Source organism: Doryrhamphus excisus, linkage group LG11, assembly GCF_037039965.1.
Source record: "Doryrhamphus excisus strain RoL-2023G ecotype Guam linkage group LG11, RoL_Dexc_Guam_v1.1, whole genome shotgun sequence".
Classification (NCBI taxonomy): Eukaryota; Metazoa; Chordata; class Actinopteri; order Syngnathiformes; family Syngnathidae; genus Doryrhamphus; species Doryrhamphus excisus.
In genome coordinates, this window is record NC_136367.1 from 7,452,684 (window position 1) to 7,476,146 (window position 23,463).

The 23,463-nt window shown below is 38.2% G+C and overlaps 1 protein-coding gene across 1 annotated transcript; it reads right to left on the reverse strand.

Moving 5' to 3' along the window:
* Nucleotides 1-8,660: 8,660 nt before the first annotated feature.
* gja1b (gap junction protein alpha 1b) lies at nt 8,661-17,040 on the reverse strand. Its single transcript, XM_058078491.2, has 2 exons — nt 16,907-17,040; nt 8,661-13,732 (listed from the first exon to the last, which is right to left on the reverse strand). Exon 2 carries the CDS (start codon nt 13,719-13,721, stop codon nt 12,555-12,557), a length of 1,167 nt encoding a protein of 388 aa, XP_057934474.1. The 5' UTR covers nt 13,722-13,732; nt 16,907-17,040; the 3' UTR covers nt 8,661-12,554.
* Nucleotides 17,041-23,463: the final 6,423 nt, after the last annotated feature.

Sequence of the window (23,463 nt, forward strand, 5' to 3'; positions counted from 1 at the left end):
TGAGAGAGAACCTCAAAGACAGAGTGAGGCCAAAACAGAGAGGTTTTAAACTTTGAAATAATGCTTGATAAGGCTTATACAGTTGTTGATGTTCTTAAAATTTGTTATATTGTTGTTTCTATTTCATATATTTGTATATTTGATACAGTTTTTATAAATTTTGCTACAATGGTGTAAGCTGCTATTAGAGTTGGGCCTCCATCCACCCATTTTCTGTGCCGCTTATCCGGCATACACCCTGATAGGCGGGGTACACCCTAGATTGTTTGGGGACCAGGATCTTGCACTTTTAAAAAAGGAAAAAAAGAACGAGACAAAAATAAAACAAAATGCATTCCTATTACTGTCATAAAGTAACACATTTGTAAAAATGCGTTTCACCAAAAATCTGCTGAACATGTATCGTCTTTGGCAATGTTTTGTGTTCTATGCATTCTTTAACTTTCCCATGGTGCTTGAATGGCAGCAGAACTGTCTGGGTAAATCACGCACACTGTAAGACTGGTGTGTTTGGAGATGGTTACTGAGGAGACAGAATGTAGGAGGCCTCTCTTTTGGTCTCTGATGTCTCAGCCTCTTGCTGAGTGCAGATGTGGATTCCCTGTCACACACGGATTTCACTATTTTTACAACACTTTTAAAGCCACACAAACTTTGATTCAGTGGATCCTCTACATATACTATACTGTATACTGTATACTGTATACTGTATACTGTATACATATATATATATATATATATATATATTCATGTATAAGAAAGAAGTATCAGGTGTGTGAATACATTTTTAGCCAGTGTAAATAAGGAAAAAGCATATAAGACATTTCTCAGTTACGCAGCCAATTGCAATGGAAGATCCTACGTCATGTCTTTGGTTCGTTAACATTATAACATTGTAAATATTAATAATTCATACGTGTCATAAGTTAATTAAAATTAAAGTCATAAATAGATACAAAATTTTATAAATATTGTTAAAAACGCTAAGGTTAAAAAGTTTACAGAGTGAGACATCTTCTCTAGAAAGTGTCATTTTGGGCCACTAGAGAGTGAGTGCTCTCGTATATAGACAAGCTTTGTCCTTTTTTCTCGGTGAAAAGCAGGCTGGCCTCAAGGCAGAAACAAAACGGGAAAACATCAAAACTGAAAGTTGCTCTAAACACTTGTTTCTTGGGAAATTATTGTCTTTGTAAGTATATTAGTGTATAAAGCACTTACATAGATGCATTTTCTATTTCCAAAGTTGTACTTGTTTTGTCAAGTTTGCTAACTTCATGCTACTGCTAGTTTGCATTTGCAGTTGGTGTACGTGTGTTAGCTAACTGTTAGCTGATAGCTGAGTATTGGAATTTTATTTTATTTTTTCTGTATGTTTCAGTTACCACTTATTTTTTAAAAGAAAGCTTCATAAAGCAAGAAAAGCAAGCCTTGTTTGCGGCTGACTGTCTAGCAGCATACAGACACGTGTTGTGAGAACAGCACATCCTATATTTACTACTGATCAAAATTTTAAGGCCGGTTCATCTTAAACAGGTTCTATGTAGAGCTTCACAATGCAAATGGAGAAAATGGTGCAACAATAAATAATTTGAGTGAACAATTTATTGTAAACAAACATTAAACTGAAATATGCTGTTTAAGACTACAGCCTTTAAAATGTAAAATCTTTACAAAAATGTGGATTTAGGATTTTCTGTCAGTTATTCCCACTCATGATCTCTGGATGGTAAAGGCAAAAAAGCTTTCTCTTTTTGTGGGATTGTTGAACTGCATAAGCAAGGCCTCTCGCTGCCCACCATTCTTGCTAATATCGGACAGCAAGGCAGCCATTCTGATATACACTCTAAATTATTTTGCATACTTATAGTATATTACAAGATTTATAGTATATTTTAGAATGAGGGATTACTTTTTGTCTAGTTTCGTTCAGAAATGTTAAAATTGAGCAAATAAAGCTTAAAAAACTGCTAAAGAACAATGTTTTAACATTGACTTCATTCAACAGAATAAAGTGAATCCTTAACCAGTATTCTGGTTACACAGTGTTATCTGTCGCGGCTCAATTGCAGCTGTCGGAAGCATTCCGCAACATTGAAATGTTCAAATCCCCTGTTGTAGGCTGTAAGATTTCTACATATAGAAATAAGCAGGACAGAAATCAGATTTTTATACCTAAAAATAAGCAGGACCTTTAAGCAGTTGCTCTAGAAAAGCTGTCATTTAGTCATTGGTCGGTATTAGTCATGGTTTAAAATGGTAAAAGGGTTTACCCCAGGCTCACACTGAATCCGTTGCGAATCCGGTCCTGATCCAGTCCAGCTTGCCGCAAAGTGCCACTAGACGCAGCGGCGAGCCTTACTTCGGCTGCGGAAACCCGCAGCTTGATGAGACAGTGATTCCGTGTCTGAAAAAAAAGTTAGACCCCAAACGGATTCTTACCGTTGTGCCATACGACCGTCGGGGTTGCACCACACGGAGCTATAGTGTGAGCCCACAAGGGGTTTCAACCTCAATTGCAATGGAGCCGCGATAAATTCAGTGTGAGTCTGGGGTTACAGTATGTCATTCACAGTATTCTGTTAATAAAAGTCAACGTTCAAACATTGTCCTTTAGCACTTAAATCATCCTGTGAGTGTTGTACAATCTTATAACAAGATTTGATTTGTTGGGAAAAACAAAATAACCTATTTTGAGAGTTATTTGCTCAATTTGAACATTTCTGAACTAAAATAGACAAAAAGCAATCCCTCATTCGAAAATTAAGACTATACAATAAAGTCAGTAAGTAAATAGGCCTTAAAACCAAGGCAAATGATCTAATATGTCTAGAAATATTATTTTAAATCGTGGCAAGTGGAAAATAATTAGCAGTGTATATTCCTGGAACCAGTAGACTTGAAATTATTTTATTAATTCATCATAATTAAATCTCAATTTCTGTTAGGGTTAGGGTGAGGAAAATTTTCATTTCCAACAAGCTCTACTTAGAACCTCCTTAAGATTCTAGAGTGCAAAATGTAAATTCTTACAAATAAAATTTGATGTTTTGCCATTAACAATTATTGGTATTTCCACATGGATTATTGAACTATATATGGGCTAGGGTGGTTTTGAGGTGCTGATGGGCAGAGAGAGAATTTGGGGATGGATTGGTTAAAGACACAGTGTTACCTGCAGATGCACAGTCAATAAAGACTGCAGTTTATCAAGACCAAGTGGATTTATCGTTAATTTTGTACACAAAAGGTTATACATTGAGTACACCATGACGTTGGCATTTGGTCTTCAGGCTGCTCCATTAAACTTGTGCTTTGATTTCGTGCAATGGGAAAGTTGGAGAAGTAAAAACAAGCTGTGTCCTTCCTTGTTCTGAAATGTAACTAAGCTTTTCTCAAGGAGTAAAAGTCAGGCCTGAATACCTGAAGCCTTATTGTGCTCTTTTTTGTGGTTTATGTGGTGTTCAGAGGGTCCTGCCAGCATTAGCCAAAGAGTTTTCCTGTTTTTAAGGAAATGATGCAAGCCTCATTAATGTTACAACATTTAGTTAACCCAGTAAAAGTCTCATTGCAAGGAGACAGGATTATGTTTGAGTAGTAGCAGGGACACTGAATACGTTGTCTATTTGGTTCAACATTTATTTGAGAATGAATGAACAACCTCATAATATTTTGGAAAATTGTGTGGTAAAACTGGATTTAATCTGAATCTTCCTAGGGTGAGGAGCTTGGCCACCTGGGAAAGGCTCGGAGTAGAGCAGCTGCTCCTTCACATGGATAGGCGTCTTGGACACCTCCCTGGTGAGGTGTTCCTAGTATGCCAAGTCGGGAAGACGACAGACCTGGGACATGCTGGGGGGATTAAGTTTCACATTGAGCCTGAGGGAACGCCTCTGTGTCCTCCTGCGTAGAACTGGAAGAGGTGGCCATGGACGGAAATCTGGGCCTCCCGACTGAGACTGTGACCGGGAACCAGATCATTCATTAATTCATTCATTGTCTACCGCTTATCCTCACGAGGGCCGCGGGGGTGCTGGAGCCTATCCCAGCTGTCTTCGGGCGAGAGGCGGGGTACACCCTGGACACAGGTCACATAATATAGACATTATATATTTCATGACCATTTACACCACATTCACATTCATACCTATGGGCAATTTGATCAGTGGAAGAAAATATGTATTCAAAATTTTTTGTGCGAGAGGCAAAAAGAGGTGATGATGCAACTGCACAATAGAAGAGCTCATGTCTGGTGCAGTTTTAAGCCATAAAAACGTCCACAATGTAGCAGAAGTGCATTTGACATAACAGCTCAGCATGCATCTTTCCCATGCAAAAGAGGCTCCACAGCAACCAGGAAGTCAAAAAGCATGGCATCCATGTAGCGTGCTTGAGTTTATTCATTGAAGGAAAATTTTAATGCCTGCATACTCATGCATAAGCACACCCGCAAATGCTCATGTTGATATTTTGTTGAAACTTTCATGTTCTACTACTGATTACTAAAGAACGGAAAAAGGCAGAACGTCATTCCTCGCAATATCACAGTTCAATTATCGCTTCTTCACTATATTTTGAGTCTAAATAATTAACAACTATGATGTTCCGTTGGTTATGTTATGAGTGTGGCTATAGGTGTGATACACTCTTTGCCCTCCCCCAAGCTCTGCTTCTCTTTTTACGAGGCAAGCTCAGGCAGAACTTATTGGAGCAAGAGAAAAATATTTTCATCTGTCAACGGCATTTCACACAGGACTGTTTTTGTGAGCATGGATATGAAATATCCGCCAAACTCTTGGTGCTTTAATGTCGGACACACTGTGCATCTATCACACCAGTTGACAAAGTATGTCCGACAATGTGTGCTCCTCCTTGGGCAGGCGAGGTTGGAGGCAAGCCTACATGTCCGGCTTCACTGCGGCAGCAGTGCCGACATTACCACATTACCACTTTATACACAGCAAGTCAAGGGGTCTCCAGCCAGTAGGTCAGGACGTGATATGTAATATTCTGGCCACTAGGCGGGAGTTATGACACAAAACACTGAGACATTACCTTACATTACGTTACATTAAGACAATGATACCATTGGCCATGGTATGTCTGACATGATAGATTGAAGAAAAATGTTCAACTCCCATTCTGTGTGGAAGTGGCAAGCTTGGGGCTTCTTAATTTTAGAAGAAATAAATTTGAAGATGTCCACATGGTTGAGTGGTTAGCATGTTGGCCACAAAGTCAGAAGATTGGTAGAAAATGGCACTTTTCAGGGCGGTCCATTTTTACAAACAGTGTTAATGGGGAAACATTACGCCTGTGTCGCTGTTTCAACTTGCTCCACCGGCACTTTACTGCACCAGAACAAAAAAGAAAAACCTCAAACCCTCATCAGGGGACAAGGAAGCATCCAAAGAATGCAAAAAATGGCACTTTTTGGGGTGGTCAATTTTTGCCGACGGTGGGAATGGGGGATATCACATCGATATCGTTGAAATATATATTTTTAATGATATTATTTTTTTAAGCCATTACACTATGACAAACGAAAAAATACAGTTGCAATTTTTCGAAAAAGTTAGAAGAATATGTTACAATAGTAAAGTCAAGACATTATGGAATAATAATAATATTATCATAATTATGATAATTATATCTACAGGAACAAAGTTTAGATAGTTGGAAATTTTAAGAAAAACAGAAATCAACTTTAAAAGTCAACTTATTAAGAGAAAAAAGTAATATTCTAAAGACAAAAGTTGACATTTTCACTGCATGAAAAGGGTCATATGAGTGTGAGTACATATGAGTATGTGGAAAGAGGACATTTCCAGAGTTAGCCTGACTTGGTATGACTTTGTATTTAGAATGGATGAGGAACACATAATGCATTTTTGCCGGATACGAATATGAAACAAGTACATTTTCTCATTATCTGTGTTTACAGAAAATGTTCATTATGTATTCACTCTTCACACTCTGTGATTGGCCAGTCGCACATTGCAAATGGGAAGTTGAAAACGTTTGTCACAATGCTATAGGTTTTCTTCAACTAGCCACTATTTTGGTTTGTATCTAATGTTACTTGGTAAATATAAAGCGTAACATGCACGATTGCGCGGTGCAAGCGCTGCAGCACTGTGCAGATGAAAACTCAATACATACGTATAACCTGCATTGACTGGCCACAACTTTAGGTACACTTACACAGGCGCACAAGAGCATGTATGGCCATACATAAAATATTACTCCCTCTCGATATGTTGCGGTATGCTCCTTGCACATGTAAAGTTGTTTCCAATACACGGTGCACACCATCGTGCATCAGTCAATCTTTTCTTGTAGTCTTGCACATTAACAGTGTCATTAAGTCCGATTCTTGATTCAGTGCTTGATTTTGCATTTGAATACATGACTGAGGTCAATAATTCATCAAATGTACAAATATTTCAAACAGCATCATCACTTCATTTTAATGGAATGATTCATTAAATTGAAGTAAGTAAAATAGCTTATGTCCATTCCTTTCACAAAAACTGCAGAGATAGTTTTATTCAATGAAGAATAGTTAGTTGTTTGTTTTTCTAGAACCTAAAACGTTTATACATGTTTGTCTTTCATTATGGTCTTGTCATTGGGTTTAATATATTTACAGAGTAATGCTTGATTTTACATTTGAATACATGACTGGCAGTGAGGCGAAGAATTCATAACGTTTTAAAATCTTTGAAAGACCAGCATCATTTTATTGGACTGGATTCTTTAAACTGAATTAAGTAAAATAATCATTACAATGTCTTAACATTTATACTTTTGTTGGCATGTATCTCCTAAATAGAATTAGAGCTTGTTAAACAATTGTATGTAAGATGACATATTCCAGTTCATTTAGTTGGGTTAAAGCTTGTTTCATTATACTAGCGCTCATCCTTATCATGGATACAAATATTATTATGTTACAAAAGGAAGTAATAACTTTGTGCCATAGATTATCACTTTGATGGACTAAGAATGATTTCCATCCAAGTTGTGACAGCCTGTGAGTCCGTATAGGATGGTAATTCATAGTCAGATGTAAAAGGGGTGGATGGAGATGTAAGATTAGTACTTGGACCAAAGAGAGTAATTTGATTTGTGAAGAAGGAAACAGTTGCAGTTGGCAAAAAAGGGCGAAATGAGGAATAAAATGCAATATTTCAGTACATACTTATCTCATATTATCAAAGCAGTACTATTTTGTGTAAAACTGTATTTATTTTTAATTTCTCTTAGCAGGAAGTAGTGTGGCCAAGATGTCCCCATCAACAAATATGATGCACAAACAGGGTGAGATAACATTTTTATGTGTGAGTTGGATTGAATTTGAATAGTCTTCTACACTAAAGCAGCTTGCAGGCTGTTTTCCCACCTGATAACAGACTTCCTTTGTTCTCCAGTGTTTCACACCCAACACAAAAGGTACTGAGCGAGTTACATTGTCCTTGCCCTGTGCAACCTAAAACTAACTTGTGAACAACTGAGTTAACATGATGTCTTCCTTATATCGTCAGCTTATTATTTTTCATTGTTGAAATATTTAAAACAAATGTTTTATCATTTACTGAACCCTTTCCTTTACAGCCTACTGCAAAGCATGTTTTGAAAATGTTGGGTGAAGTTTGAAGAGCTCGGAGGACAGTCTTGAAGAAAGGAGCGTGCAGGAAGAGAGGAAACAGGAAAGAAAGGAAGCAAAGAGTAAGTTTATCTTTGAAACCCCACCCTCCCTACTTCTTTAACCAATAGAAGTGGGACTAGTGGGGCCAATACTACCAATCCAGAGTAGCAGTTTTGCCCAAAGTGTGAAATGCTAATGCTCCCTTGGAAAGAACCAGGGGATTATTTTCCATAAAAACATACCTCCCTATGAAGCTCAAGGTGTTTCACACCTCTGGCAGCCCCAAGATGGTATGTTTCTGGAGATGTCTGACGATAGGAGTAAGATATGTCAGAACATCCCCGCTTAAAACCACCTGTCTCAGAACTATTAGACGATATGCTGTGTTGGATACCGTCTTTTTTAGACGTGTTTACGAAAATAGACAATGTAATTTCAGTAGCACTGAGTTGAATATTAAAGCAGTATTTTTTTAAGTTAGATAACTGAAAGGTGATAGATGAATGGGCTTCTTGATAGTCATAATATGAGAAACAAACTAAACAAGTTGTCATTTTTGGAAGTCATTTCTGTATACGTATAACAGTCTAACTCACTAACTCAGCACTAAAAATCATCACATAGCAACTCAACAATCAAAGGCTAACTAAGAAATATACACGACAAGGACTAATAGAAGTTTAGATTGAAAATTATACTATTTTAACTTTTTCCCATCTTGTATTGCATTGGCCACGTGTCCACCAGACGGAGCTTCCCTTAATTTTCCTGGGAGGCCAAAGAAATAGCTACCGTTTCCTCAATGACACGCAAGCAGCATTCCGTAAATTCTGTAAACAGCCATAGTTCTGAATTAAAGGGGATGTCACGAGATTAGAACATGGCCTTCAATTAGCCGCACCACTGCATAAGCTGCAGGGTTCAAAGTTTACCATTAATTAGAATAATAAACATTGGAATAATATAATATTAAACTAAAACTGGACAACTGAATTGGAAAGAGACCCGGCTGGAAAAAAAAACCATAATTTATTTTCAACATTAAGAATGAAGAAACATTTATTGGTTAAAATAGTTTTCACAGATATGATGAATGAGTGTTTGAGTTTGCTATCATGCACTTATACTGTACATAGATTAGCAATGTCTGATTTATTGTAACAAATGCATATTAACATCTGGCCCAGGACAGAGAAAGCAGTAGTCGGTTGTCTGATATGAAGCACTGTAGTGATTTATGCATTCTAGAATAAATTAGCAACATGTACATCACTTTGTGGGTGCATTATATTAACATATTTCTCACCAACATATCAGTGCAAATGCCATTGTAGCTGAAAGACCCATGACAACACATGGAAGTACCGACAGAATGTGACAAATTTCTTCTAATGTTTGATAGTTGTGGTACTACATTGGCATACGTTTTAATATAGTTGACTAAATATTAGTCCTGATCTATAAAGTTTTCTAGAAACTCACATTTTTCATTGTGACACAGTTAACTCGATTTACAGTACTAAGTAACTATTTCTCAAAACAAAAACAGCTAAAGAAATCATTCACTCAAATATGTAAAACATAGAAAATCATTCTGTCTTTCCACCTCCGAGAAAGCAGGAAAAAGAAGTCCAATGAATCATCCAATCACAGCCATTTGTTTGTGGTCACAACGGCTCGACCCCTGAAACCTGCCGCTATCACATCCTCTACAAAAACACAAATACATCCACAAACTTCAACATAAATTCAATGTTTTCCAGGAAAAAACAATCCAGACTGACTGATGATGTGACTGTAGACGTGACCAATAAATACAGTATACAACTAGTAGAAGGGTTGGCCTGTATTCTATGGGTAGGAGATACTGAATAGTAGTCAATTATTGAACCAAGTGCTAAGTGTCCATGACGTCTAAGCAATAAATATTTATCGATATCCCCAAACCCTGGCTAAGACACTCATAGAAATAACACGGGTCAATCGTGATAGGCTTTCTAAACGTCCACGTTTCAACTCGTGTTTGGATGATCATGTGGATCATCTCGTGTTTGGAACCACTGAATGTATTGTAAAGGATACCATACATAGAACCTACCAATGTTTCTGATCATTTGTTGCTATGAAAGTTCTTTAAGAATCTAACTTTTTTTTTATTAATGATAAAAGATATATTGTACCATTGTGTTATCCATATTAAGAACTGAAGAGCAATAATACAGTTATTGAAAATTTGCGGCCAATTTTGAATCTCTTTTGGGGTTGGTTGGATAACAGACAGAGAATGAAACTAACCTGTCCTTGGTGAAAACGTGAGCTTACTTACATAGACTAAGATCAAATACAAAAAGATCATCTTGACCAGTGTGCACCACTGTTCACCTGCCTCACTGTCAATGCTGGACTAAGCGATATACAGTCAAAAGTTTACGTACAGTCATCACAGGAATCAATATCAATTTCGGGCCCTTATTGATTTTGAAGTGTAATATGATTCTACAACATGTATCTTTTTCAAGAACAAGAATTGGGTGCATTTTGAATTCATTCAAAATCTTCTCTAATATACACATGGTCAAAATTATACACATAGGTTGAAACACCCAGTAATAAATGACCTCATCACGTTTCACCTCAACCAGACAATTTTTGTATCAAAACTAAACTTCTGGGGCGGCACAGCGGACGAGTAGTTTGCGCGCAGACCTCACTGCTAGGAGACCAGGGCTCAATTCCACCCTCGGCCATCTCTGTGTGGAGTTTGCATGTTCTCCCCGTGCATGCGTGGGTTTTCTCCGGGTACTCCGGTTTCCTCCCACATTCCAAAAACATGCTAGGTTAATTGGCCACTCCAAATTGTCCATAGGTATGAATGTGAGTGTGAATGGTTGTTTGTCTATATGTGCCCTGTGATTGGCTGGCCACCAGTCCAGGGTGTACCCCGCCTCTCGCCCGAAGACAGCTGGGATAGGCTCCAGCACCCCCACGACCCTCATGAGGAAAAAGCGGTAGAAAATGTCAGATATCAGCTGTTGATTTGAAGAGGTAGGAGGTAGTTCTTCTTTTTTATTCCAATCACTAGCCACGTTTACATGAGGACTTTTTCTGTTTCTGAATGGAAATCTTATGGAATCTTTCCGAATGACATTTCCGAAAGCAATGGTATCCATGGAAAGGAACATTCCAATCGCGTGTCTACATGCGCAGCTATAACCAACCAGAATAGTCAATGGGGCATGCCCAGTAAAGCGTAAACACCAACATCACGTGATACTGACTTCCTCCAGTTTTTCTTCCACTTGTTGGAATAACTCCGTATTGCCAGTTTTTCCTTCGTCCAGTCTTGAAATTTAGTTCGAATCAAAAACAAACTTTCGCAGCAGTCCTGTGCCGATTGCTCGCCTTAATTTTTTAAAATCAAATAACGTCTGGAGCTGCGTGTTACGTCATATCTCAGCATTCGCTGAAAGAACGAACCCGGGAACAGGAAAAGATAAAGTTCAATCTTGCTAATATTTTATAATTAAGCTCGGCACATGTTTTATATAGATATGTATTTTCTTTTTTAATAAAAGTGGACTTGTGAATGGCGTATAGAAGGGTTTAGATTCTGTTCCACAGATGGCGCTAATGCACACCAAAGCTGCTTGCCAACCACCAATAAACAACAGCGAAGAAGAACACAGTCTGACAACTTTCCGTTTGAGCGGGTACAAGATACCTCAATCGGATTGGGGAAAGGAATATTCCACCCCTGGGAATCCCATTATATATTCATTCGGATTGGCACTTTTCTTTGGGAATGAGGTGTATACAAAGGTTACATTCTTTCTGTTTGAGCAAATAACCCGAATGGAATTGGAATATTTGGGTCCATGTATACGTGGCTACTGTGTATCAGTGTACCAGATACAGTTGCACCTCCAAACATACCTGTAGTCATTACGGACAAAGAATTTTAAATTTGCCTCATCTAGCATTTGTCCAGAAGACATTTAGTTTGTCCATGTGGACAGCTTCGACATTGAGTCAGCCTGGAAGGTGATTCCAGTCACCGTGTACCACTTGTACTCTGGTGTTTCAACAGTTTCCACTTCATAGAAGGACTGAGTCTTGGTGGTTCCTGGATTGTTCCTGAACATCCTAACTATTTATTTTCTTTTGAGGGTAACGGAATGGATCTTCTCCCAGACTTTGGCAAAGTGCTGACACATCTAAATCAGATGTACTGTATGGATTGAAGTGAAATTATCTGAAGTGATGATTTAAAAAAAAAATCTGTAGTCACTGAAAAATATATTCAAAAGACTTTCCCAACTTCTGTAAATCTACAATTTGCCTTCTTAGATCTTGACTGAGTTCCTTAGACTTTCACAAACACATTCAGTCAATCATAATCACCAATGAGAACGAACACAGCTTGGTCTTGTTAAGGTCAAATAAAAGCCATCCTACAACCTTCGGCTTCTACTACTTATATATCGGAGCTCTCACGGAGCCCTAATTACCCTGTGTAAATTAGAGAAAATCCAAACTAAATTTAAAATTGTGCAGTGAAATCTTGTTTCCAAGAAAAAAACACAGAAGCTCTTCATCCCGCTGTAGAAAAAGAAAACAATACACTTTAAGGGCTGAAAATGAATAAGACATGCATGCCCATGATGTGTGTATGTAAACTTCTGTATGGTAAAAGTCGTCCAAATATGCAACTTGTGCCTTTTAACAGTGTTACATAACAAGTTTAATGTCTCTTGCTGAACTAAGAGTCTATGATGACAACAGTAACTGAGGTTAGTCCCCACCTCCTATTTCAACCTAAGTTATTGGGGTTTCCTGATTCTTAGGCTGCAGCCACGCCTGCTCTCAGCCAGGTAGAGGTGGGAGGAAGACGTAGAGGAATCAGGGTTTACACATCCAAGTCATCTGGCCGGGCCCGACTGCTCATGCGGCTGCTGGCCCGGCTGCAGGGCCTGGCATCCATCAACGCCAGCGGTTGCAACTCATGTCCCACAGATGAGGACAATTTCTTATGCTCGTGCGTGTCGTCAGGGAAGTCAAAGGCTTGTGCGTGGGAGTTTGAAATCGTGCTCCCTCCGCCATTCTGACCAAGCCTATTCTGCTCTGTGGAATAGTTGGCCCAGTTCTGCTCATTGGCCTGTTTGTTAAAATTACGACATGAGCCGGTCCCCCGCTCTCCTGTGGCCAACTTGTAACCTGGGGGGGACATGGGTGAGAGCGGGGCAGTCGGGGAAGAGCAACCGTTGTAGAAGGCGTACTTAGCTGCAGGGAGATCTTTGGGGGTTGGACTCAAAGTGCCTCCGCTTGGGTAGAGCGTGGGCTGCTGTTTGCCTTTCACGCGATCCTTGATCCTCTTGAAGAACACATAAAAGAGTTCTATGACGTTGAGGAGCAGAGACACCAGCGAGACCACCAGCATGAAAATGATGAAGACCGTCTTCTCTGTGGGACGGGACAAGAAGCAGTCCACTCGATGTGGGCACGGGGACCTCTCGCAGGTGTAGACCGCAGACAGGCTGAAGCCGTAGATGTACCACTGGATGACAAGGAAGCCCACTTCAAACAACGACTTGAAGAAAATACTGACAATATAGGTTCTGAGCAGGGCCCCTTTCATCTTGACTTTGCCATGCTCGTCAATGCCATATTTCATCTTTTTCATTTCGATTTTCTTCAGTGGGAGGTCGACATCTCCTCCATCGTTTTGCACAGCTTTGAGCTCTTCCTCCTTCCTGTTCAGCTTTTGTTCCTTTCTGTTCAGGTAGAAGACGTGAGCGAGATAAAGCAGCGTCGGGGTCGACACAAAGATAATCTGGAGGACCCAGAATCGAACGTGGGAGATGGGAAAGGATTTGTCATAGCAGACGTTCTCGCAACCGGGTTGTTGGGTGTTGCATTTGAAGGCAGACTGCTCATCTCCCCAAGCGGATTCTACCGCCGTGCCCAGGACCAGGATCCTGAAGATGAAGAGGACAGACAGCCAGACTTTCCCTCCGGCAGTCGAGTAGGCCTGGACTTTATCCAGCAAACGACCAAGAGCGCTCCAATCACCCATCCTGAAGGAGCCTGAGCAGATGAAAGAAAAACACATTCAAATCAAACTTTATTTCACATCTAAATGGGACAAACCGTAGCAGCACTCTTTTCAGGACAAAATAGACACATTCTGGACAGAGAAAACAAATGGTTCAGAATTTGCGCCATTAAAGATTATACTGCTTTTCTGTTACTACGAACATCTGTCCGGATATTAGAGCATAATGGTCACGGAAAGAAATCCCACAATCTCATACCAGCAACCGTTTATAGAAGTGCAGTTATTTATACAACATTGTTTATGACGTTGTTAGTTGATATTAGGGATGCTCCGATCAATCATCCTTTGATTAATGTCGGACCATTTTTGTAAAAAACACGTGATCGGCATATGCCGATGAACGCCTCTGCGACGGTAAATCCTCCATGTCTGCTGTGTCATGTAGTGTCGCCAACAAAATGACGTGTTTCGTATTGAGCTTAACTCAGGATACTCCGATCGACACCATGTTTGATCACTCCCTTGCCACACTATTGCCGTTGGACTTTTCTTGCATCTTTGTTTACGTAGTCTGACCAGCGGCAGCTAGCTCGGAGCTAGCTAGAGTTATCCACCCAGCTTCTGGTTCTCAAACTTTTACTGTGACTTTTTATCATAGCGGCACAGACAAGCAATGCTATTAGTTCAGAACTCGTTTTTGTCCCATGGGGAAGCCACAAGTGGATATCACGTTCAGGGAAAGTATCATCAAACAACTTTACTCTCTGGTACTAATGATGTCCTCTCCTCAAATCACAATTTGTGATACCTGGGACATATGCCAGGGATGCCATAGCTCACCAAAGGGTCAAAGAATATTTGCTTCAACCAACAGTAGCTTTTTTTAATTTAATTTTTTTTTTTTTTTTTACAACTTTTTACTTTTAAATAATGATAAATGAGCACAAAATAGCATGAAAAAGATGGCCAGACTGTTTGATGGAGACATGCTTGGTAATAAAGTAGTGTCCAAATGTTGCCAGTCATAAATAAAACACAAATAGTGGACAACTCCAGTAGTGGTGAACGTTGAACACATGGGCACTTATTTATTCTGTTGTACGTTGAGCAGGACATATTTCTATTTATTTCTATTCTATTTTATCTTATCTTGAGCTAAAAAATAATTCTTGAACAGTTTATTTCCCAACTATTCTTATTTGTCTAAAGCAGGCATTAAATTAAAAATGACCTCACAAAAACAACAATCAGCCCAAAAGTTTATTTTTAATAATCACCTGTTTGCCAGGGGCCCTTGGAAATGTCTAAGGTTGCTTCTGATCCATACCACTCATCATAAATACATTGAAAACTGTGATTGGTATCGGACGATTTCACTCATGGATGATGGGTATCGGAATGGCGGCGTGAAAACCCTGATGCCCAGTTCTTATGGTTTAATGAAAATGCATTCCCCCCATAGAAAAATAAAGGGATTTAGATCCAGATCCAAATAGTTGGCACCCCAGTATAGCTGCAGTCACATGAGAGGATTTAACGGTTTTTCTGCTGTGCACGTTTCAGAACTTGCTTGACCCCAAAAGTCTAAGTAAATGCTTTTGCGTCAACATCAAACGTCATTTCTCCTTCTTGGTTGAAGGCTTCTGTAAATGAACAAGAACAAGATGAGAAAAGGTGCCAAACACTGCTGTGATTGCCAAGTTCTCCATCGTGAGCTTGCAGAAATAAAGCTGCTGGAGAATGTGAAGCAGTGTGGGACGCTAAAGTGGATGTTGAACAGACCGGAAAACCCTGCTGAGAGCCGCTTTGCTCACACTGCCCTCCTCTAAGCTCGCACTTGGATTTCAACCTAATTATTGACCCAACATGCGTGGCTTTTTCAGAGAAAGAACAACAAACATGTTATTATTCTTTGATGTAGGTGATCACAATCATGTGGTGTCAGGTCTGCAAAGATGGAGGTTCAATTCCAATCGCTCACGTTACTTGTTCTCCTTCCACCACAAACGACTACAAAGACTCAATCAACTGCACCCCTGCTGGTTGCAGACACAAAGTGCACTCATTTTCTCTCTTCGAGATGGGATGAATGAATTGAATTTATTTCAGTTATTAACAACAGATCATTTATTATGTTACAGTGGGCCCCAAATACTCATATTACATACTCATACTCATACTGGTTTATACATTTAGGTGACATTTCCTGCATTTTTATGTTTTTTCATGTTTTGTATTATCCATTATTTGGAGGGAATCTTTGTGGCGCTAGGGCAGAACAGGAACAACACTATTACCAATTTAAAGAGGACATTTGAAAACTTAACTACGACTGTAAATTAGCCATTGAAACCAAAATTATATATACATAATCAGAATCATTAATAACGATACACCAATAATAATAAACAATATGATACAAGTCACTGTTGTATTGTTCATAAGCCCCGTCATTGTTTTCAACTTATTACAAAGTCCCGCCACTTTCTACATGAGTGACTTTGTGCTAAATGATGAAGACAGCACAGAACAAAAGAGTCAACACAATGTCCACTTGGACAAGACAGGATATGAATGGGGAAACATTCCCATTTCAGGCTTCCTGCTTTTCTGGAGCGGCCCAGACAGTCCTTCAGAGATTTGTCAAAGTTAAAGGTTCAAATCTTTCAGGTTAAAAGTGTTTAAGTTCAAAGTTTGCAAAGAAAAATGTTTAATTTATTCATTCATATTATTATTTATTTCACAAAAGCACATATTGTTTAGAAAGTTAATATAATAATGTCACATTTACAACCTTCAAGAAAATAAAATAAAATAAAATAAAATAAAATAAAATAAAATAAAATAAAATAAAATAAAATAAAATAAAATAATAATACTATAATAATAATAATAAAATAAAAATACCATTTAAAACTTTGTAAAGTAAATGATTATCACTTTCACATTAAAAACCTTCGAAACTAAATGCTCATCAAATATCACATTTAAAGATTTCTAAAGTAAATTATTATCTAATATGACATATGGAAACTTTCTAAAGTAAGCTATGACCAAATTATTGAGTAAATAGACAGCAAATATCACCTTTCTTTAATAGCCGTCAAGTATTAAAAATCTATCAAGAAAAAGACCATCTAATATCACTTTTAAAACTTTATGACGTGACCATTAAATACCAAGTTTAAAGTTTTCCAACTTACCTGGAAAGTTCCAGAGAAGCAAAAACAAAACCCAAGTTGAATTCTTCTGTCAAGTTAGTGAGAAAGTTTCCACAGAAGTCGTCCTGCAAGTTTGGGATGAGAGGAAAGTGAGCCCAACTTTTCCAAGTTGTCTTATAAGTGTCCCGTCCCACCAGTCAGCTGACCTTGACGTCAAACGCCCCCCCCCCCCCCCACGTCAGAAAACTCGTTTTTTCTTGCTCAGATGCCAGAGCCAAAGTTTAACAAGTGATGTAAAAACAACAACTTTTTATCTTCATGTATGTACGTTTAACACAAACATTCAAACAAGGAAAGTGGCCTACTTCAGTCTTGAAATTCAACTTGGAAAGGTTTTTACAGCTGAGAGACATTTTCTCTCAGATCTATCTACATTTTACATGAAACGATATTTAAATGTAAATGTATGGATCATATGCAACGATGTAAACTAAGTGTTGCAACATTTGAATTTCCTAAGACTGCTCGAATAGCTTCAGTTTCCGTGAGCGGGCGTGTGCTGCCATCTACTGGTCAAAATACAAATCGTCAATACTGTAGACTTCGTTGTACCAACCGATTAGAAGTGATGTCTTTTTAAATGAATAAATACACACTCTGAGCTGGTGTTGGAAGTATGTGTTTCAATGGTTTTTGGCACCATCTAGTGGTAGGTTGAGAATCGCAATCCGTAACAGGAAGTTTTTTATTTATTTTTTGTATTTATTATTCATTCATTCTTTTTCTACTGCTTATCCTCACGAGGGTCGCGGGGGTGCTGGAGCCTATCCCAGCTGTCATTATAATTTTTTAAATATACATTTCATTACAAATTTCAATTACCAAACAGTATAAAACAGTATAAGCATAATTACAGGAACATAAAAGTGCAATTCTACAGAACAATAACATAAATAAGAAAAAGTAAATAAAGAAAGGAATGTGCGAGGGATATTGCTTAAAAATAAGGACAACAAAAATAAAAACATGTCACTTAAGCTTGTTCTTCACATGAATTGTTTTTAGAACGTTCTCCAAATTATGAAAGCTTTTCACTGCTTTTCTGTTTTTGATTATCAGCTTCAGTGATTCATATAATATTTTCAATTCAGAAGAAAACTGGTGAATATTTGGCTTACATAACATCACTCTGGATTTGTGAATATGGAATTTTCCTAATAAACAAAGACATTTCTCAGCATTCTGCAAATCTTTATGAAGGTTGCATTGTAGAAACAAGACCATTTCCATTTGGATGTCAAGGAGTGTAAACATAAACATTTTCAACTCTTCATTAAGTTGACATATTCAACATGAATCAATCGCTAATTCATTTTATATTAAGTAATTACTTCTGCTTCAAAAATTCTGCCAAATTACAGATCTGGGGGGTGGGGACTGCATGGCGGATATGTTCACTTCCTGCTTTCCATAATAAAGGTTTAAGTTGTTTTTTTTTAAATAATGTACCTGGTACCTCGTAGGAGGTGATATGAGCATCCAATGCCATAATGGGTACCATAGTAAGTGTCAATATAGTGATATATATAGCACATCATGACTGGTTCAAGACTCTTCATCCTTGTATTTAGCAAACATCAACTGCTTGTATTGTTTCTTGAATTGGCTCATCGTTGTGCATTGTTTGATTTCCTTACTCAATCCATTCCATAGTTTGATTCCACATACTGAAATGCTATGGCTAGCATAACGTAGTCCTAGCATAGAAGTGTTTCAAATGTACTTCTTCCCTGAGATCATATTTCTCCTCTCTTGTAGAGAAGTATTGGATGACATTTTTAGCTAATTGCTTATTTTTAGCCTTATGCATTATTTTAGCTGTTTGAAGATGAACTATATCAGCAAGTTGAAGTATTTGTCATTTTAGAAATAAGGAGTTAGTATGTTCTCTGTAGGCGGCATTATGAATTATCCTTACTGACCTTTTTTTGCAGTACATCCAGCGAGTGAAGATTGTTTTTATAGTTATTAGCCCATATTTCCACACAATAAGTAAGATATGGTAGAACCAGAGAGCAATAAAGAGTGTGGAGTGATTTCTGATTGAGAACAAATTTTGCTTTGTTCAATATTGAAATATTTCTGTCCACCTTATGTTGTATATTTGTAATATGAGGTTTCCAGCTCATATTTTCATCAATTGTGATCCCCAGAAATGTATTTTCCTTCACCCTTTCAATGTCTACATTTGTATATTCTATTGTATATCTATTTGTATATTTGCTGGTACGTGTCCTTCTGCTGTTAGCAAACAGCATGATTTTAGTTTTACTTAGGTAAAACTTGGGCATTTCAAGGAGTGCTGAAGATATTTGTATGAAATCTTCTAGCAACAGGACAGCCAATAAATACTTTTCTTACTGAGAAGTTGGAAACAGTGTTGTCAAACCATCAGAAATCGCAGGATGTCATTACTCTGTATAACTTAGTGTCATCTAACAAAGAGCTCTTGTATTATCCCATAGAAACTCAACACTCAAACGGTCGCTAGTAAATGTATCAATATGATTATATTAAAATAGCAAACAACGTTAGTTTAACTTTTATCCATAAAGCATTCATTGACCAACAGCAGCCATGAGTGCCCAGACACCATGTGTGCTGGGCCACCAGAGGGTGCTAATGAGCTATATTTCTGACGTCACTATATGAACTTGGTATGAACTTTACTTGGTATTCTCAAAATATGCTGTTACTGATACTACTTTAGTAAAGTCACTAAAGTATCCTGATTCAAATGTACATAAAAAAACAATATAGAAAATGCTAATAGAAAATTCATTCATTCATTAATTTTCTACAGCTTAGCCTCACAAGGGTTGTGGTGGGTATTGGAGCCTATCCCAGCTGTCTTCGGGCGTGAGGTGGGGTACACCCTGGACTGGTGGCCAGCCAATCACAGGGCACATATAGACAAACAACCATTCACATTCACATTCATACCTATGGACAATTTGGAGTGGCCAATTAACCTAGCATGTTTTTGGAATGTGGGAGGAAACCGGAGTACCCGGAGAAAACCCACGCATGCACGGGGAGAACATGCAAACTCCACACAGAGATGGCCGAGGGTGGAATTGAACCCTGGTCTCCTAGCTGTGAGGTCTGCGAGCTAACCACTCGTCCACGGTGCAGCTCTTTGCATATTACAAAGAGTTTTTAAAATAAATACATAAACTATGGTTAAAGTAAAGTGACTTGTGATTTACTATGACACACTCATCAAAAAATTCATTTCAAGATATACAATTATATATAATATAATATTTGCCAAATAATAATAATATAATAATAATAAAATAATAACAATAAATATAACACTAAATAATAATAATAATAATAAATAATATTAATAATTGCCAATAATTGAAAAATAATCATATACTCAATACTCATGCTTCACAACACATACGTATGTGTTCATTCCACCACAGGAGATGTCATGTTACACATATTGGTATGGGAAATTGAGAGTGAGACAATAAATATCGGGATATCGGTTATCAGTAAAAAAAAATAAAATCCAATACCGGACATCCATACTCATAATTGATGACAAAATGCTCTGGAAATGTCACATTAGAAATATAGAATAAAGTGTCAAAAATGACATAAATACTGAATGAAACAGAAGACAAACCTGCCAGGAGATGTCTTACCCTTCTCAATCCCTCTCTCTTTCAAATTAGCAGCACTGTGTGTTGGAAAAAAACTAGGCACATACAGTGCATCTGGAAAGTATTCACAGCGCTTCACTTTTTCTACATTTTGTCATGTTACAGCCTCATTCCAAACTGAATTAAATTCATCTCTTACCTCAAAATTCTACACAAAATACTCCATTATGACAATGTGAAAAAAGGTTTTTTTGACATGTTTTGAATTTATTAAAAATAGAAAACAAAAAAATCACATTTACATAAGTATTCACAGCCTTTGCCATGAAGCTGAAAATTGAGCTCAGGTGCATCTTTTTTCCACTGATCATCCTTGAGATCTTTCTACAGCTTAATTGGAGTCCACCTGCAGTAAATTCAGTTGATTGGACATGATTTGGAAATATAATAACTGTCTATATAAGGTCCCACAGTTGACTGTGCATGTCAGAGCACAAACACCAAGCATGAAGTCAAAAGAACTGTCTGTAGACCTGCGAGACAGGATTGTCTTGAGGCACAAATCTGGGGAAGGATACAGAAACATTTCTGCTGCTTTGAAGGTCCCAATGAGCACAGTGGCCTCCATTATTCGTAAATGGAAGACGTTTGGAACCACCAGGACTCCACCAGGACTCCTAGAGCTGGCCGGCCTTCTAAACTGAGCGATCGGGGAAGAAGGGCCTTAGTCAGGGAGGTGACCAAGGCCCCGATGGTCACTCTGTCAGAGCTCCAGCGTTCCTCTGTGGAGAGAGGAGAGCCTTCCAGAAGGACAACCATCTCTGCAGCAATCCACCAATCAGGCCTGTATGGTAGAGTGGCCAGACGAAAGCCACTCCTTAGTAAAAGGAACATGGCAGCCCGTCTGGAATTTGCCAAAAAGCACCTGAATGACTCTCAGACCATGAGAAACAAAATTCTCTGGTCTGATGAGACAAAGATTGAACTCTTTGGTGTGAATGCCAGGCGCCATGTTTGGAGGAAACCAGGCACTGCTCATCACCAGGCCAATACCATCCCTACAGTGAAGCATGGTGGTGGCAGCATCATGCTGTGGGGATGTTTTTCAGCAGCAGGAACTGGCAGACTAGTCAGGATAGAAGGAAAAATGAATGCAGCAATATATAGAGATATCCTGGATGAAAACCTGCTCCAGAGCGCTCTTGACCTCAGTAGACTGGTCATGTACCTTGACCATATAGACAGTAGACATTAGCACACAGCCAAGATCTCAAAAGATTGGCTTCAGAACCACTCTGTGAATGTCCTGGAGTGGCCCAGCCAGAGTCCAGACTTGAATCTGATCGAACATCTCTGGAGAGATCTGAAAATGGCTGTGCACAGACGTCTCCCATCCAACCTGATGGAGCTTGAGACTTATTGCAAAGAAGAATGGGCAAAACTGCCTAAAGATAGGTGTGCTAAACTTGTGGGATCATATTCAAAAAGACTTGAGGCTGTAATTGCTGCCAAAGGTGGATCAACAAAGTATTAAGCAAAGGCTGTGAATACTTATGTAAATGTGATTTTTTTGTTTTCTATTTTTAATAAATTTAAAACATGTCAAAAAAAACTTTTTTCACATTGTCATAATGGAGTATTTTGTGTAGAATTTTGAGGTAAGAGATTAATTTAATACAGTTTGGAATGAGGCTGTAACATGACAAAATGTAGAAAAAGTGAAGCGCTGTGAATACTTTCCGGATGCACTGTAATTTCATAATATATATCAAGTAATAAATATAAAATAATTTAATAGTAGAAGCAGCAGTGGATACATGACTTCCAGTCAGATGTTTGAAGAAGTAACTGTGGGGGGCGACTGTGAAAAGTGTGGGAAACACAGTCCTATTATATTTCTTATTCAATCAATAAAGATCACCTCTTGTCAGCCCTCAGTTTCAGATTGGGCACAACAGGAAAACCAGAGAGCCGCCTACGGGGGAAAAACAAGCAATTGTGAATCTCAGAGAGGATGGAAAATCAATCAGATCTATTACACAAATGTTGGTCATAGCCACTAAAACCATTTGGAATGTCCTGAAGAAGACAGAAACCCCTGGTGGTACTACGTAACAGATATGGAAAAAGTAAACCAGTGCTTCTCAAAAATAGTGGGGCATCGTCACAATCAACACACATTCCCACCTGCCCTGCGTCTACCCTTAACTGACATCAAAACCTGGATGGAACACAATTTCTTCAAACTTAACAGTGACAAAACAGACATTATCATCATTGGTCCCAAAAACTGCAAAAAAGGTCAGTAAGGATAATTCATAATGCCGGCTACAGAGAACATACTAACTCCTTATTTCTAAAATGACAAATACTTCAACTTGCTGATATAGTTCATCTTCAAACAGCTAAAATAATGCATAAGGCTAAAAACAACCAATTAGCTAAAAATGGCATCCAATACTTCTCTACAAGAGAGGAGAAATATGATCTCAGGGAAGAAGTACATTTGAAATACTTCTATGCTAGGACTACGTTATGCTAGCCATAGCATTTCAGTATGTGGAATCAAACTATGGAATGGATTGAGTAAGGAAATCAAACAATGCACAACGATGAGCCAATTCAAGAAACAATACAAGCAGTTGATGTTTGCTAAATACAAGGATGAAGAGTCTTGAACCAGTCATGATGTGCTATATATATCACTATATTGACACTTACTATGGTACCCATTATGGCATTGGATGCTCATATCACCTCCTACGAGGTACCAGGTACATTATTAAAAAACAAACAAACAATAAAAAAACCTTAAACTGTATTATGGAAAGCAGGAAGTGAACAAATGTAACAGTTAGTGATTGTAAAAGTACCAGATGGAGGGGTAGGATTTAATAAGCTTTGCTTCTTCCTACTCCTTTT